Below are 15904 nucleotides of genomic sequence, written 5' to 3' on the forward strand. Positions count from 1 at the left end.
GATGGGCATGGATGTTAGCTCAGGGCCAGTCTTCCTCAGCAAAAAGAGGAGGATTAGCAGATGTTAGCTCAGGGCTAATCTTTCCTCAAAAAACAAAAAAAAGTACAGATTCTAGTGATTCTATTGCTGGGACTCTATCCTAAGGAAATAAATACTAAATATTGAAAAGTCATTATATACAAATGTAATCACTGCAGCCTTTTTTTAAAATAATGCAAATTGGGAAAACTTAAGTATAACATGGGAAGAGTTTAAAAGAACACGTAATTCACAAGAATTATTCAGTCACTAAAATAAATAGTCCATAAAAACTAAGTAAACATGGACAAGCGCTTACAACAGACGTCATAGTATGATAAAGTACAATTGTATGAACAGAATAATTACAAACTGGTTTTAAAAATATCTACACAGAGAAAAAGACAAAATTCACAACATCGTTTAGTATGGGTAGGGTGATGGTATTTGGTGAGTGAGGTTTTTTCCCTTTCCTTTATCTTTCAAATTATCAGTATCTATATTATTTTAATATTGAGGAATACGCAACTAATAAAAGAAAATAAGCTTAGTCACTACTTTAACATTAATCCTTTGTGTTTACAAAGTGCATCTGGAAATATTTCAGAGAAAGAAATAAGGGGGAAGAAAAGTCATGATAAAGTAATTTATACAAACACCTTTATTTTGTTTTTAAACCCATATAGCAGTACACATGTGAGTGAGGAGGCTGCTCAAGTCCAGCTGAGGACAGGTTACAAAAGATACATAATATCAATATCAAAAGTATCAGGATCTTTACATCCTTTCTTAAAGAACAAGTACATTCTACACAAATAAGAGGGCTGTGACAAAGAATTGTAGAGTTCAAGAGCCTCTCACAGTAATGAGGCATAATGATTGACAAGAGGAGTCTCGCAAGCTTCTCTCTTGTCCAGTACTCACTGAAGTCTCATTCGTTTTTCAGGGGGGCCTTTAGTGCTCACTGTCTGTTGAACGTTCTTTGTGGTCTCCTTCTCCTCAGATTTCACAGTTTCTGGCGGAGGTTCTGCCTCTTTCTTTGTCTGATCCACTGGACATCAAAAACGTATATTTTGGAGGGTGGGGATGGAGGGATGAGATCACTTTAGACAATGGTTAATGTGAATGGTTCAGACTCTCAAATTCATTTAGAACTCCTTATCTCAAGTTCTAAATTCAGTGGTTTCATCAGGCAGATATCGAAGAACCCATTTATAAACCTAAAAACTGGATAACTCAAGCAAATCTGTGATACTAGACAAAAACAAATGACACTTAAATAAGAAACTATGCATAAAAACAATATATAATTATTCTATCCCAGTTCAACAGATAGCTCAATACTTGTTTTCAATAATGAAACACAAGGCCTTTCTTTATACTGAGATTTGAACTAAAAACAACCTCAAATCACCTCAGCCTCTCCACATCTCCTCAACACCTACTCTTCCTACTCCAATTCATCTTTTAAGTACTAATATCACTACCACAAAAGCACCATCTTTTGGCAATTCAGGAAGTCTCAAAGGTTAGGAGTAACAAACTACCATGAGAGTCTAGAAGGACAAAATGACCATAGCTCACTCACCTCACATGCTATAGTTATAGAGTTTAACAGGTTGTTTGGTCTTATTTCAAGGTTAATAAGAATATCAGATGAAACATACCTGGGACAGGCTTTTCTCCAGACTTTTGCTATAATTTTTTTAAAGGGGTGGTTGGGGGGGAGAAAGAGGGAGAAGAAAACAGGGAAGGTTAGCAAACCTTTCTTCTTCTTGACTTCCTAATTCTTTTTAAAATTATATCTTCACTCAAATTACACTATAAATGACTTCATGAAGAAAGCACTACTACTCGTGTACCATAAAGTAAATTTATCATTTTCTACTTCTTATTCCCGTTCCAGAAAAGACACAAACCTCAACCTAGAACAGAGAGTCAAACACAAAAATCCTTGAACATCTACAGAGCCCGCCGCCTCTGCAGCCAGGCTACAATGCTTTTCAAAAAGCAGCGAAGTAGAATCCAATGGGAGGGAACATGGAGCCTTTCAAGACTCCAGAGCCTCATCTGTCTAGGGGATATGAGCTATACGAAAGCAGAATGACATCTGGATGAACTCTCCAACTTTTAAAGTTGGCAGCTACCGGAAGTAAGAGGAAAAAGGGGTATTTTACTATAAACATAAGGCTTGTGATGAGTATCCTATTAGATATCAAACTGCAGGGGAAAATGATGGGGGCCCTAGGGGTCAGGAACAAGGTCAGATCCTCCATTCTGTACAGCAATTCTTTTACTTGACTGGGCCCTGTCATCTCCCTTTTCCCATTACCCAAGTTGAATGCTTTAAAACACTTTCCTTCTCCTCCCTCCTCAAGGCTCAGAACCTACCCCTCACCCTCAGCAATACTGATCTACCACCTATGTTTAAAGAAAAAAAAGGACGTCAATGCCCCAAGTTCCCTCCTATCTACCTTCAAACTTACTATACCTTTACATATATACATATACATATGTACACACACATACATATATACATATATATAAAATAGCTTTATATACTTCCCTCTCATCTCAGAAGAAAAGTGTTCTCTTCATTTCTAAGTTTAATGCCTCCATTTATTTTCTGAATTTCTTTCTGAATTTACATGCCCTCCCTAAGCTTTCTTATCTATTCGTATGACTAAACACTACAAAATCTTCTGATAGCAGATGTTCCAGAATCATGTTGCCATTTGCCTACTAGTCCACTCCAACTACAAGTTCTGGGAACTGTTACACTTAATAAGACCAAAACCGAGCTCCATATTATCCATTGTGTAGAAAAGGTTAACGTAGAAGGTCTACGGCTGCTATCCCTGAAAAGGCCAGCTTGCAAAGCTAACCCTTGGCTGGTGTCTAGGAACGTGGGTTTGGGGACGGTTCCACCATTCCCTAACAGATAGTGATGCCTCACTGCGCCTAGCTCTTTTGCAAACAATGTTGTTTATGCTGAATACCAGCTTCCCTTCAGGGAATGTGGAATTTCAGCATGTGTTAGACAGAGGGCACCTACATGATAAACTTCCCCAAAAGACTTGGGCACCAAGTCTCTAATGGACTTCCTTGGGCAGAAATATCACATATGTGTTGCTGCGTTTTCATTGCTGAGAGAAGAGTGCCCTCTGGTGACCCCTCACCAGAATAAGAGAGTATAAGGAAGCCTGCACATGGATTCCTCCAGACTCCACTTATGTCTTTTTCCCTTATATCTGCCTGTATATCCTTACTATGTCACTGTAATAAATCCTGTGAGTCCTTCAAGCAAATCTCTAACAAACTTAACAAACTTAAACCTAGCTGAAGTGAATATCCTATGGTTTTCTAGCATCTTCTAAAAGCAGCAGTGAAAAGGCATTCATCATAAAAGGCTCTGAGGGCCTGAAGTCCCATCATATCAGTTTTAGTGTACTTTCAGTAGTGACAAGTATTAAAATATGGAAAAAAGAGCTTCAAAGAAGCAGGCAGGACTCCACCAATATTCTCCCGAGCACCTCCCAATAGGGGTAACAACCCTTGGATCCAGAAGCTCAACTATTTAATACAATGGATAAGTAGGAGTAAAGTCCTGAGCTACAGATGGTTTTGGGAGACACAAAATGTAAACAGGAGTTCAGAGGAGACTTCGAGTAGACCAAGAATTTTTCTTCTCTAGATCTGAGGAGAAATCTTTTGGGTAGGAGGGGCAAAGGTATTATTCACAGTTCTAGAGAAAGCCATCTTAGTCCTACTTCTGTTACATACAGTTGGACATACTCTCTCTTTGGGAGTGGGCTTTTGGCCCTTGGATGGTTAAAAGGGGAGAGTTCTGGAAAATGACAACTTAAGTGTGACTATGGCTAAAGCTTTAAAACAAAAATGCAAAAAACTCACTGAAATGATATGAAGTCTGCAACTTGCTTCTAAATAATTGGGATGAAGTGAGGGAAGAAGAAATAAAACAAGACTGGCCATGTTTGATAATTGTTGAAGCAAGGTAATAGGTTTCAAGGGGGTTTCATTTTGAATTATTCTACTTTCAGATGTTTTTAAATTTCCATAACTTTCTACAAGGTAAGGGTTGTTTTTATTTTGTTTTGTTTTTAAGATTCAAGAGTCTTTGCGCTTTCTACATGAGATGAAGTGAGGTGAATGACACAGGCATTGTGATGTAACATTAGGCTACTACTGACCTTCTGACTACACATCAGATATCCTAGTTGACTGAGAGTAACTGAAACCACGGAAGGTGAAACCATGGATAAGCAGGGACTACTGTGATAGAATTCACGTAACTTAAACACCAATATGATGCAACTATCATTACTCCTGCCCTCTCCCATCTATCACATCAAACTCTCTGCTTCAAATATTCTCTTCTTTTTGTTACAAAAGTTTTAACTGTTCTATCATATAAAGACTTAACTATCCACTACATAAGGCTGGAAGGCAGCACACAGAGTAAAAACTGCATGAGTTTCAGATTCTAGTTTTGTTACCATCTATGACACTTTTAGCAACCTTTTGAATGAGAATATTATCTAGATGCACTCCGCATAGTTTTTGAAGATTCAACGAGGAATTACACTCAAGAGCACAGAACAGTATTAATTCCATTCCCTTCCTCCACTAAGTCTTTAAAAACTTTTCCTTTGATTCACAGATCATTTTTTAACTAATGAGGAAAATCCGTATTTTTAGGTCACATCTGAAAACAGTTCTCAATTAAAACTAAATATGCCAGGGAAAAGCGTCAAATCAAAATTAACCACACAGGGGCTAGCACAGTGGCATAGTAGTTAAGTTCATATGCTCCACTTTGGCAGCCTGGGGTTTGAGGGTTCAGATCCCAGGTGCGGACCTATGCACCACTCGTCAAGCCACGCTGTGGTGGCATCCCACATACAAAAATAGAGGAAGACTGGCACAGATGTTAGTTCAGCGACAATCTTCCTCACGCAAAAAGAGGAAGATTGGCAATAGACGTTAGCTCAGAAGCAATCTTACTCACCAAAGGAAAAAAAAAAAAAATTAACCACACATTCTCATTACCTGCACAAATTTGGGTGGAAATTTTTGTCTAAGGTCTAGGAGTAAAGCATCCACACGTTGTCTCTGGAAAATAGAGCTTGGTTCTTCTTTCCTTTTAGCTTTAGGTTTGACTTTATCTATTAAAATACGAAGTCTAAATAAAAACACTGCCTAGTTTTGTGTGTTACATTTTTACAAATCTTTGCCTGCCATGAATACACTCAAACTCCATTATTTTTAATGGCTGCTATTCCAAAAATAATCCCCCAAATAAGTTAAACACAACATATACACAGAAGTATTCTAACTGTCCCTCTGAAATGAAGTTAACATTCTAACATTTAAAAAGCTGATATGTCTTTTAAAGATACTCCAGTTTTAGTATGTAAACATAAACAGACATGAGAATTTTAAGGCTAAAGTTTTCCACAATTACCTATGTCATAATCCAGATTATTGGTTTGAAATTATCTTGTGTATATTTTACATGAATTAAATGGTCTTTTCCCACAAAACTTGATAGGTGCAAATGGAAAATGCAACTTTTACAAACTCAAGTTACCATACTCAACTGTGAAGACTATAATCCATTGGGAAAAAACAGGACAAACCAAACAACAGAAGACCATGAAGACAAGAACAACTTGCAAGAGAAATTCTAAGGCTAATCACATGTGGAATTTTCCCTAGGAGTGTGCTGTATAGGGGAACTGTCTCTAAATGAAGACTTCCAGGTAAGCATTGCTCCAAACATTTCCTTAAGCTAGGGGCAAACAGCTCTTCAGAGAGGTTTATTCAACTGATGCAAACTTTCCTACGTCAAATGTTGTGGCCTGCACCTACTATCAAGAATAAATATAGCTGTATCTGAAAATAAATAAATATAAATAAATAAATATAGCTGTTCATTCCATGGGTCTGAATTCTATTTAAAGGCTACCTTTCCCTCAGTGATTTATTCTGAGTTGCCATTTCTCAGAGAAGGAAACGTAGGATATAGGTATAATGCTAGAAACACATTTCTACAAGTACTTTTATTGGTAAAATATGATGCAGAACAAGCAGTAGATTAGCAGCTATGGAAACTGGGAAGCTGGCTTGATGACAGGTGATAACATAGAAAGATAAAAAAACAGACTGGTTATCTGGAGAGAGGGCTCTAAGAGCATCTCCCCTACTTCACAGACTGGGGGGATTCAGGTTCCAGATTTCAAGATGACTCAACAGTTAGGTAAGCAGGAAATATCATTCTTACTCATTCCTCATCACCAATTTCCTCTGTATGTTCCAAATATTTTAAAACCTTGAATCAACTTATTACCAGTTACTTAACACATTAAAATTTATATCTGTTCCTATGAGAAAGCTATTACTACCACATCTAGTTACATGAATCATAGCTGTGACAATATCATCATCCTATGAAGAGTCTTCCTACAGAAAAGTAAAACACACCCAGAAATCACGAATAGCTGTTCTCCTTAAGAAAACAGCTTCATTCTCAAAGTATCAAAAAGAGTTTTAGAAGGACCTAGGTATCCTACCTACCTTGTTCTTCATGATCTTTGAAATGCCACCAATACCCTTTGGAAGGATGATATCGACAGTATGACATAGCTTCATCAAAAGCTGACTGAATGCCATGGACTGCAGTAAGCTTGTAAAAAGAAAATGAATTCTAAATTTCTTATTAGATCAACCAAAATTTACAAAGTAAATACTCACAAAACATTACATATGCAAAGACAGTAATTTTCTGTTTTTCAGAACCTGAATCACTATATAGCTGGGGCTGTGGTATATACTTTTAACATGGAGTTGGTCCACAGTAACCAATGCTCAAGACATGCTAATAGTCAAAACTTTATACCAATTTACACAAGGGAGAGGAGTTCTTGTTTAATTCTTCGAAGCAAGGTAGCTCAATTAAAATTTCTTTAGTGTTTAAAGAATGTAAAGACCCTTACCACTCTAGAGTTTATAACTGATCCCAAGTCTGGTGCCTGATAGATCACTCCAGCAATGATATAGTAATCAGCCAGTGGGATAACTAAAGCAGTGCAAGGAAAACAAAAAAAAAAGTTTATGAATACAGCTATGCACACAAACTGCCAAATAGATTTCTATAAAAAGAACAACCAAAATTTGACATTTTCCCATATCACAGCTTAAGGCAGGGTTCGGCAATTCCTATTTTTGTAAATAAAGTTACACTGGAGCTTCAAAGGAGTTCCCATTCACTTACGTCATCATCTAAGGCTGCTAAGGCACTAGTTGAGTAGTTGTCAGTGACCATGAGGCCCAGAAAGCCTAAAATATGTACTTGGGACCTTCACAGAAAAAGTTTGCCAACTTTTGCCCTAGGAGTAGTGCTTCTCAAACTTTAATTTGCCATCTGAGTTACCAGAGTATCTTGTTAAAATCAGATCCTTACTCAGTAGGAATAGTGCATTTCTAACAAGTTCTCAAGAGATCCAGTGCTGCTGTCACTCAACCACACTTTGGGGAGTAAAAGCTTAGAGCAAGAGAGATTTAGGGCTCAGGGTGAAGATACCAGATGCACCAAACTTGCCTCTGTGCCCCAGTCCTGGGTCCAAAGGAATAAAACAGCTGCTAGTGAGGCTGGTGCCGTCTTGTATAGCTTCTATACCTTGAACCTTCTCATCATGGAAATCTTGTCCTTGGTCTTGTCTTTGTTCTAAGGTTCTCTTTTCCTCTGGGCAGGGACTCTAGATCTTTGATTTTGAAACTATATTTGGATTCTCGACTCTAGAACCACAATCTCCTTAGCAAGTCATTTTCTGGAATGAAAGGGTGAAGGTTGCTCCTAAAAATCTTGATGAGGGTTATCTAATTAGGAAATGTAAGTGGTCATCTCTGGAACAAGTGACCAGCTCTCTGGTTCAAAATCAAATCCGAATTCTATACTCTTCAGTGTAATTTCAAAACCAAGTTTTTGTTTGCTAATATAATTCAGGTAAGACTTTTGGCTGAATGTGTCAATGAGGATTTTCAACTGATCCTCTATGAATTTGGGCAAATGCATCTACCATGTATTTTGTAACAGAATTAGACTCAGTGGACTGAGATGAGAAGAAAAGTTACTTGGGATGCTTGAGGTTCAGGTGGAACTCCAACAACTATTCTCACAGGAAGAAGTGGCTTCAATGTAGTGAGTTATTCTGTTAGCACTTGGAGAGTTTTCCTTGGGCATGTTGGAAGACTCTTGGTGTGTAAGCATGTGACTAGGGGAACTCAGGTTTTGAAACATTTCCTCAGTGATAAATTTATGCCTGCTATACCAGTCTGCCTAGACAATTTGTACAAACAATGTGATTACAGTCATGCGCAGCCTAACAATGTTTTGGTCAACAACAGACCACACATACAACAGTGGTCCCATAAGATTGATATCATATAGCCTAGGTGTGTCGGCTATACCATCTAGGTTTGTGTAAGTAAACTCTATGATGTCCACACAACAATGAAATTGCCTAATGATGCACTTCCCAGAACGTATCCCTGTCCTTAAGTGACATGTAACTGAATATCGGAAACCTAATTTCCTTTTGAGAGTCTGGAATTTTGGCAGGTGAAGATGTCTACATGACTAGCCCTCAATAAAAATTCTGGACTCAGAGTCTCCAATGGACTTCCCTGAGGAGACATATTACACTCGTGGGGCTGCATTTCACTGCTGGAGGGAGGATACACTTGATGTGGTCCCTCACAGGAGGGAAAGCACAGAAAGCTTACACATGGATTCCTAGAGATGGCTTTTTCTCTTACTGATCTGGCTGGGTATCCTTACTGTGTTGTCCTAACAAATCTTAGGCATAACTAACTACAAGCTGTGTCTGCTAAGTCCTTCTAGCAAAACACTGAACATGTACGTATGCTGGTCTTGGGGACCCCCAAAACAGAACCCAATCCAAAAAAATAAGAACATATAGCTCAGGAAGTAAATAAATCACAGTATCTTAAGAAGAAAATAATGCCTGAAGTTTACACATTTTACCTTGGGTGGGAGACTGCCGCTGTTGTTTCCGAATGATAAAAAGAATGGGCTCTTGAGCATGTAAAAGGATGTATTCCACTCCAACCATCTGACTGAAAACAGAACACAGCCATTCAGACATCTATGAAAAACCTACAAACAATTTTTGTAGAACATTCAAATTACTATAGAAAAGTATAGCAACACTGTAAACAGGATTAAAACTGCCTATGTTTAATATTAAAAAGCAGTTGTTCAATAAAACTGGCTATTTTCCCAGGTACAGATAAAGTAAAATTTGTATTAAATAAGAACAAAATTTCTCTACAAAAATTCATGATGAATTTCAATCTGAGTGTTTTCAGTCATGAAAGTACACTGAAGAGTGTATATTTCCAAAAAGGCAACCAAAATACCATGTTTCCTGACCAAGGAGATCTATAAACATAGATAAAATATCAAAATATACATGAAAACTCTACAGGTCTTGACTATATATGTCAACTATACATTTTACCCAACTAGAAAACATCAAAACCTTATCCTTGCCCCCAAGAAGATTTTGACCCAACAGATTATGTTTAAAAGAAATAGTAAGTTGTCTTAATAGTTGTAAATATTTGCTTCATAACAAAAGCTATTTAAAATACCATAGGAATTTAATTTTATGAACCCTCTCCAATGTTTACCTGACAGATAAAAAACTATATTACAGTTGTTTCAGAAACTTTCATAATAGTAATAATTCTTAACTATTTAGCGTCCTACGTCTGAAGAATCTTGCTTTGCACTGTTTGACTAAAATTTTTGTTTGCTTTAGCCATACAAAGAAAAATCTACTATAAACCAGACTATGGTTTAAGACATTAAATTAGATGAAGAGGAGACAATAAGTATAGTTATTTGGTTGAGGATAACATTTGCATTGCTAAAATCACTCATCAGATCGATACATAAACCTCATAGTTACATTTTAATTGGACAGTAATATATGAAGTTATACAGAAAAGACACTAGGTTACAACTGACTACTAATAATTTATTTGCATGTCAAATTGGTACAACCCAAACAAAACTCCAGTTCTTCCAAAACTTCGCTCTGGACTTCATGATCCACAGCTTGAAAGAACCGTTCACTGTAAAATCTCTAGTTGGCAAAGACGCTACCTTCTTACAGTAACTTACTTTAAGTGTTCCAATGTAAGCCTCTGCATTTTGACCACTTCATTATTACATGTCCTGTCATAAAAAGGATTACTTCTTTCTGAAAAGTAATCCAGGACACTTCCACTATTCAAAATGGGGATCCAGGAACTGTCAACCCAAGAGATTCCCAGCAGATTATCTATAGGAAAGAAACAAAATGATAAAGGATGAGAAAAGAGAAAAAGAATCCAACCCAACAAACATTTATTATGCATCTAATGTTGTAGGCACTATGAATATAGGGACAACATGGATCCTAACCTACATGCTCTCATAGTCTAACAGAAGAGATAAGTATGCAAGAAAGCAATGATATGCAACATAATAGTGCTGTAATCAAGGTACGAATAAATGTGTTATGAGAGCACAGTAGAGGGAGCAGAATACCCTACCTGAGGGAACAGGAATGATTTTTCACGGGTTGAGGAGGAGGCAGGTTTTAGCACTATATGTTCAAGAATAGAGGTTCACCATGGAGAAAAGAGAGGCAAAGTAATTTCAAGCAGAGAAAATGCACATACAGAGGTAGGAAAATATAAAAGTACATGTTTAGAGAATAATTTGATTTAGGTGAAGAAGTGATAGGCTTGAAATCTAAACAGGTCTTTCATAAACTGGAAACCATGAGTTTTTATATGTTGGCAACTAATTCAAAAATTTTCAAACATGCACGCCAGAGAAGATACAACTACAGCCAACAGTTTGAGACCACCCAATTAGGAACAGAGAGAGAAGTGAGGAAGCTATTATGATAGATGGGATAATGAGGTAAATACTGGTTGAAGGAGGAAGAACTGAAAACTTCAACCTCTCCTAAACTGTAATTGCTTATGGCATCTTTGAACAAGTAATACCTAATCCAAGGTTATAAGCAGTTCTGAGCGAAATGAATCAAATGAAAAAAAGCAAAGAAAGGTAAAATGTGCTATAAGGGTTACAAAATAAAGGAGGAAACAAAGAGATGAAGCATGTTAATGACCAAATAATCAGTTCAGTCCATTAAGATGGTTCATCATAAATGGATCATGACATAACCAAATTATCTAACAGGCCAGGAAATAACGTTTTCAGAAAAGGACAGATCTTCTAATGAAAAACAACTAAGGATAACCATTATTCTCAGCTTTAAACACTACAGTCTGGTTATTAAAAGTTTTGTTTAAATCAACTTTCTTACACATTTCTTTTTTATTTCCTTAGGAATGACTGCATAAAAGCATTTGTAGGACAATTTTAGGTTTGTTTCTCACTTAGATGGTGGAAACAATGTCTATATGGTGTCATACTAAGTTATTAACAATATACTGATAATATTACAGACCATTTCAAAATAGGTAGAGGAATAATCTGCAGAAACAAATAAATGTATAATTATAGATCCTATCTACCAACGATTATGGAGAGTTTGCTGACCTGGGTATGAGGTAATGAAGACCTGGTGGAAGATAATGGCAATGCATATGAAGTAAAGGACAAAAGAGACATTTTTAGGGGAAAAAAGAGACAATTTCCTGAATGACCATTTATAAAGTCAGAGATTGTAAGAACCAATAACTCATTTAGGGAAGTAATGATAATAAATTTGGCTTAGATGCATTGAGTTTAAATATGGAATCAGACTCTCAGAATTAGAAGGAATTATAAATGTCATCTGCTCCAAGTGAGTGTTCAGCAAATTCTCCCTATAATTTTCTTCACCAAGCTGTTTCTTGATCAGCAGTTATATGTCACATTTTTCTCATTTAGTAAACTAGTCAAAGATGAAAAGTAAGGCAAGTATGACCTGTGAGACTGATGCAAATGGAGAGAATACTATATACCACATTTGAAAACAATGACTTCGTACCAAGCACTGTTCCAACCTTTTTAGCACACAACTCAAGGAGGTTGGTACTATTATTAATACTACTTTACAGAAGAACTTGAAAGATGGGAAGGCTAAGTAACTTGACAAGGTCACAGAGCTATAAATGGTAGAGCTGAGATGTGAATCCAGGCAGCCCAGCTCCAGAGCCCACACTCCTCTACACTATGCGGCCTCAAATTGAACAGATCCACTAAAGAGAGAGATCAAGAACTTATGAGAGAAGCCAGGGTTGATACTATAAATTTGGAGACCACCTGGAGAACAGTGAGTGCTGCCCTAGAGTATGTAGTCTAATCAAGTACATTTCCTCTTCTCCATCCCCACTGCCACTATCTTATTTAATCATTTTCAAAGTGTCACCTGGACAACAGGCCCCTCACGGGGCTTCCTGTCTTCAGGTCTTCTCTCAATCCTATTCAGCCTTAAAAATGCTACTCATGCATTTTTAAGTGAGATCTGCAAAACGTGGCACGCTCCTCTATGCAAAATACAAATCTAATTATGTCACTTTTAACTTAACAAATGTCAGTGCATTCCTATCGTCTTAAAAAATAAGGTTCAAATTCCTTAACGTGGGATTTCACAATCTAGCTTCACAATTCCCACTTCACTGCCCACAATTCACCACCACAGAAGAATGGCACAAGGAAAGGTATACTGACAATAATGCAACTTGAGACAAGTTAATTTCCCTATGTCTTAGTTTCCTCATCTATAAAATGGGGATTATAATATCTACATGCCAGATTATGTATGTGAAGTGCTTAGCACATTGTAATAAGACAATAAATGTTAATTATGATGATGATAATGGTAATGCTGGTAGCCAAATTACAACTACGATGACCAAACCTATTTCTGTCTTAATCACGGAGCTCCTAGTTTGTGCCTCTCCCTTCACCCCCACAATTTGTGCCTTATTTTTTTAATAGAGACTCTTCATTCTCAAGAGTATGAGTTTAGTAGATAATTTAAATGGTCATGCTAGGTTAAAACTTCAAATATCAGTATCTCTGCAAAGCCTTTCTCTACATTGCAAGTCAAAAATAATGGCTTCTCTATGTTCTTACAGCAGTTTTTATACACTTTTATTATTAATACTCAACACATCATAATCCAGAAATCTAAATGTGTTCCCATTAAATTGTGAGTTTTTAGAGAATGGGGGTTGTGTCTCGCTCATCAGGAATTAGCACAGGACCTAATTTGTAACAGTTAGCAAATGTTTAATAATTCATGATTGAGAGCCAAGGACAAGTTACTCTTCTGGTCACAGATTTACTCATACCCCAGTATCCAAGTATGTTCATTTACAAAAAGGGTTAACTGGGATTAAGAGAGCAGTATGTGGCTGTGAAATAGAACTATATGTCCCACCTGGAGACCACCTATGACCACAGCCCCATAAAGTGAACATACACTACCAAGTCAAGCAACTACTTCTTACCATCTCCACTGTTATCACCCCAGTCCAAGCTACCTCCAAATCTCCCTGCATTACAGAAATGGTCTCCTAGCTGGTCTCCCTAATTCCTCCCCTGCCGTCCTACACTGTTCTCAGCAGCCAAGGTGAACCTTGAAAAACTTAAGTCAGATTATGTTCATCTCCTCTGGTCAAAATCCTCCAGTGGCTCTCCATTTTACTCAGAAGAAAAGTCAAAGACCTTACTAGGGATTGTCAGTCATCAATCGATGATCAAGCCGCCAATTATTGCTCTGACCCCATTTCCTTCCTGCATCCTCTCTCAATCTGCTTCAGCCATACTGTCCTCCTTGCTGTTTCTCTAACACATCAGACACACTCCCACCTTAGAGCCTTTGTAATGACCCCAACAAATTTAAATAAAAAGTAAAACATTATGAAAGCTAAATATTTGAAAATAGTGTGATGGACTAAATGTTTCTCTTTTTCATTCAGCAACAAGGGAATATATTGACACAGTCCAAGTACAGCTCTCCAACAATCAGCAAGTGACGAAATTACCCACTTGAAACTCTCACTTATAATGAAAGATACACATGGAAAAACATTATCCAGAAATGCTGAAGATCAGTGGATATTTTGAGTAACTACAAATGATAATCTATTTGTAATAAATGCGCTGGACTCCAATTTGGTTAATACAGAAAAAGGAATCTCAAACACTTCCCTTTAAAAATCAAGTATATACAAACAAAAACAACCCTGTGTAGAAATGATTAGAAACATATTATAGTCAAACATCTTTTGAGGGAAGCCCTTTGTGTTTAATCCGATATAAGGGAGAAGGATAAATTTAATCATGAATCTCAGCTTGCATCTAGGTACAAAAATTCACACTTCCTCTAAGAAAAAGTACCACAAAGTTTCAAAGGGAAATAAATCTACATTGAGAGTTTCACACAGGTGTAGGAAGTGTCGTGGGAGCCACCACCACAATAGTAAAAGATAAAGGTATTCGCGGGCGCTTTCTCACTCTTATGAAGTTTTCCTGGGAAATTCCACGTTACCTCATCCCAACCTGGAGGAACCTGATCTGTGTGGAACTAAGTCCTCATGCTTCAGCTATTTTTCAGTTGCCCTTCCGTTCACTCTGTGGAAACCCAGAGCACAATTCTAGACTTTTTTTTTTAGTTACAAATTCACCGAAACGGATGTGGGAATGCGTGTTGATGAGATAGATGTATGGCCTAATGCTACCCGTGATCAAGTAGCAATTAAGGGATTGCGTCTCCATATATTTACTAAATGATTCAACAAATATTTGCGTACCTTTACAGTTCGGCTGTAAAAAAGAAACGACCCCCGCCCTCAGTAATTGTTGGGAGTTCGATGGAAGGTATTATAGGCTCCAAAATAAAACTCACCGAAGATCTTAGGGATTCATGCCCAAGGACGCGTGGTGCTCGACGTTAGCAATGAACAAGGCAGCCCCCACGCCAAGTCCCAGGAGGTGAACCCAATCCTGTCCGCTCATTACCCCAAACCCCTCTCTGCCCAAAGGCCGCACTTTCAACGAAAAAGAAGAGTCCCAATACTGTTGGAGAGAGACGTGTGCAGAACAATACTGCAGGTCCGAGCGCTCAAAGCCCAGAGCTTCTTCCAGCCCCTTGGTTTCCACGCTTCTAGGAGCCCCCCGAGAAACTGAGAAAAACGAGTCAACTTTTCGCCAGATTAGTCTCGGGTAGTACACAAAAACCACTCATAAGAACTTAGGAGGCATCACAAACGAACGTGAACCTTGCCCCCGCGAGCTATAAATCCCAAACCAGACCAGCAGACAAGCAGGAAACAAAGCGTTAACAGCACAGTTTACCTCGAATATCCACCGCCGCCATAACTCCAAAAGCGCTAGGGCCTTCTTCTTCCGGCGCAGAGTACACGTAACAACTATGACGACGGAAGCGGCGGGTGGCACACGGTAGGGATAGTGAGAAGGAACACAAACGTGGGAGGGGATTGCCAGGGAAGGGGAGGAGGCGGGGAGGACAGGGGCGGGCTGGGAGGTGGAGAGGGGCCGGGAGGAGAGGAGCGGGCCTGGGAGGAGGGAAGTGGGGCTGGGAGGAAGGGGCAGGCCTGGGGGAGGAGGCGGGGCTGGGAGGAGAGGGGCGGACCTAGGATGAGAGGGGCGGGGCTGGAAGGAGAAGGGCGGACCGGGCGGTGGAGCGGGAGGGGAGGAGAGGGGCAGGACTGGAAGGAGGGGAGGGGAGGTGGGGAGGGGAGGGGAGGTGGGGAGGGGAGGGGAGGTGGGGAGGGGAGGGGAGGGGAGGAGGGGAGGAGGGGAGGG

The 15904-nt window shown here is 38.6% G+C and overlaps 1 protein-coding gene across 19 annotated transcripts in view; it reads right to left on the reverse strand.

Annotated features, from left to right (window-relative positions):
• MED6 (mediator complex subunit 6) overlaps nt 1-15701 on the reverse strand; it is a 135508-nt gene extending 119807 nt beyond the window's left edge. For 9 of the 19 annotated variants that reach the window (XR_011432008.1, XM_070249504.1, XM_070249506.1 and 6 more), the window contains exons 1-7: nt 15434-15689; nt 10250-10409; nt 9086-9177; nt 7035-7117; nt 6616-6724; nt 5089-5204; nt 1686-1713 (exon numbers count right to left, since the gene is read on the reverse strand). Coding sequence is in view for 17 of the 19 variants with exons in the window: in XM_070249504.1 (XP_070105605.1) it covers nt 1686-1713; nt 5089-5204; nt 6616-6724; nt 7035-7117; nt 9086-9177; nt 10250-10409; nt 15434-15455 (610 nt within the window). In the remaining 2 variants the exon portion in view is untranslated. Of the gene's footprint in view, nt 1-661; nt 1273-1685; nt 1714-5088; nt 5205-6615; nt 6725-7034; nt 7118-9085; nt 9218-10249; nt 10410-15433 lie in introns of those variants that run through there. The other 10 variants (XM_070249510.1, XM_070249509.1, XM_001487916.7 and 7 more) reach the window with 9 other exon arrangements.
• Between the last annotated feature and the right edge of the window lie 203 nt (nt 15702-15904).

This window comes from Equus caballus, chromosome 24, assembly GCF_041296265.1.
Source record: "Equus caballus isolate H_3958 breed thoroughbred chromosome 24, TB-T2T, whole genome shotgun sequence".
NCBI classification, from domain to species: Eukaryota; Metazoa; Chordata; class Mammalia; order Perissodactyla; family Equidae; genus Equus; species Equus caballus.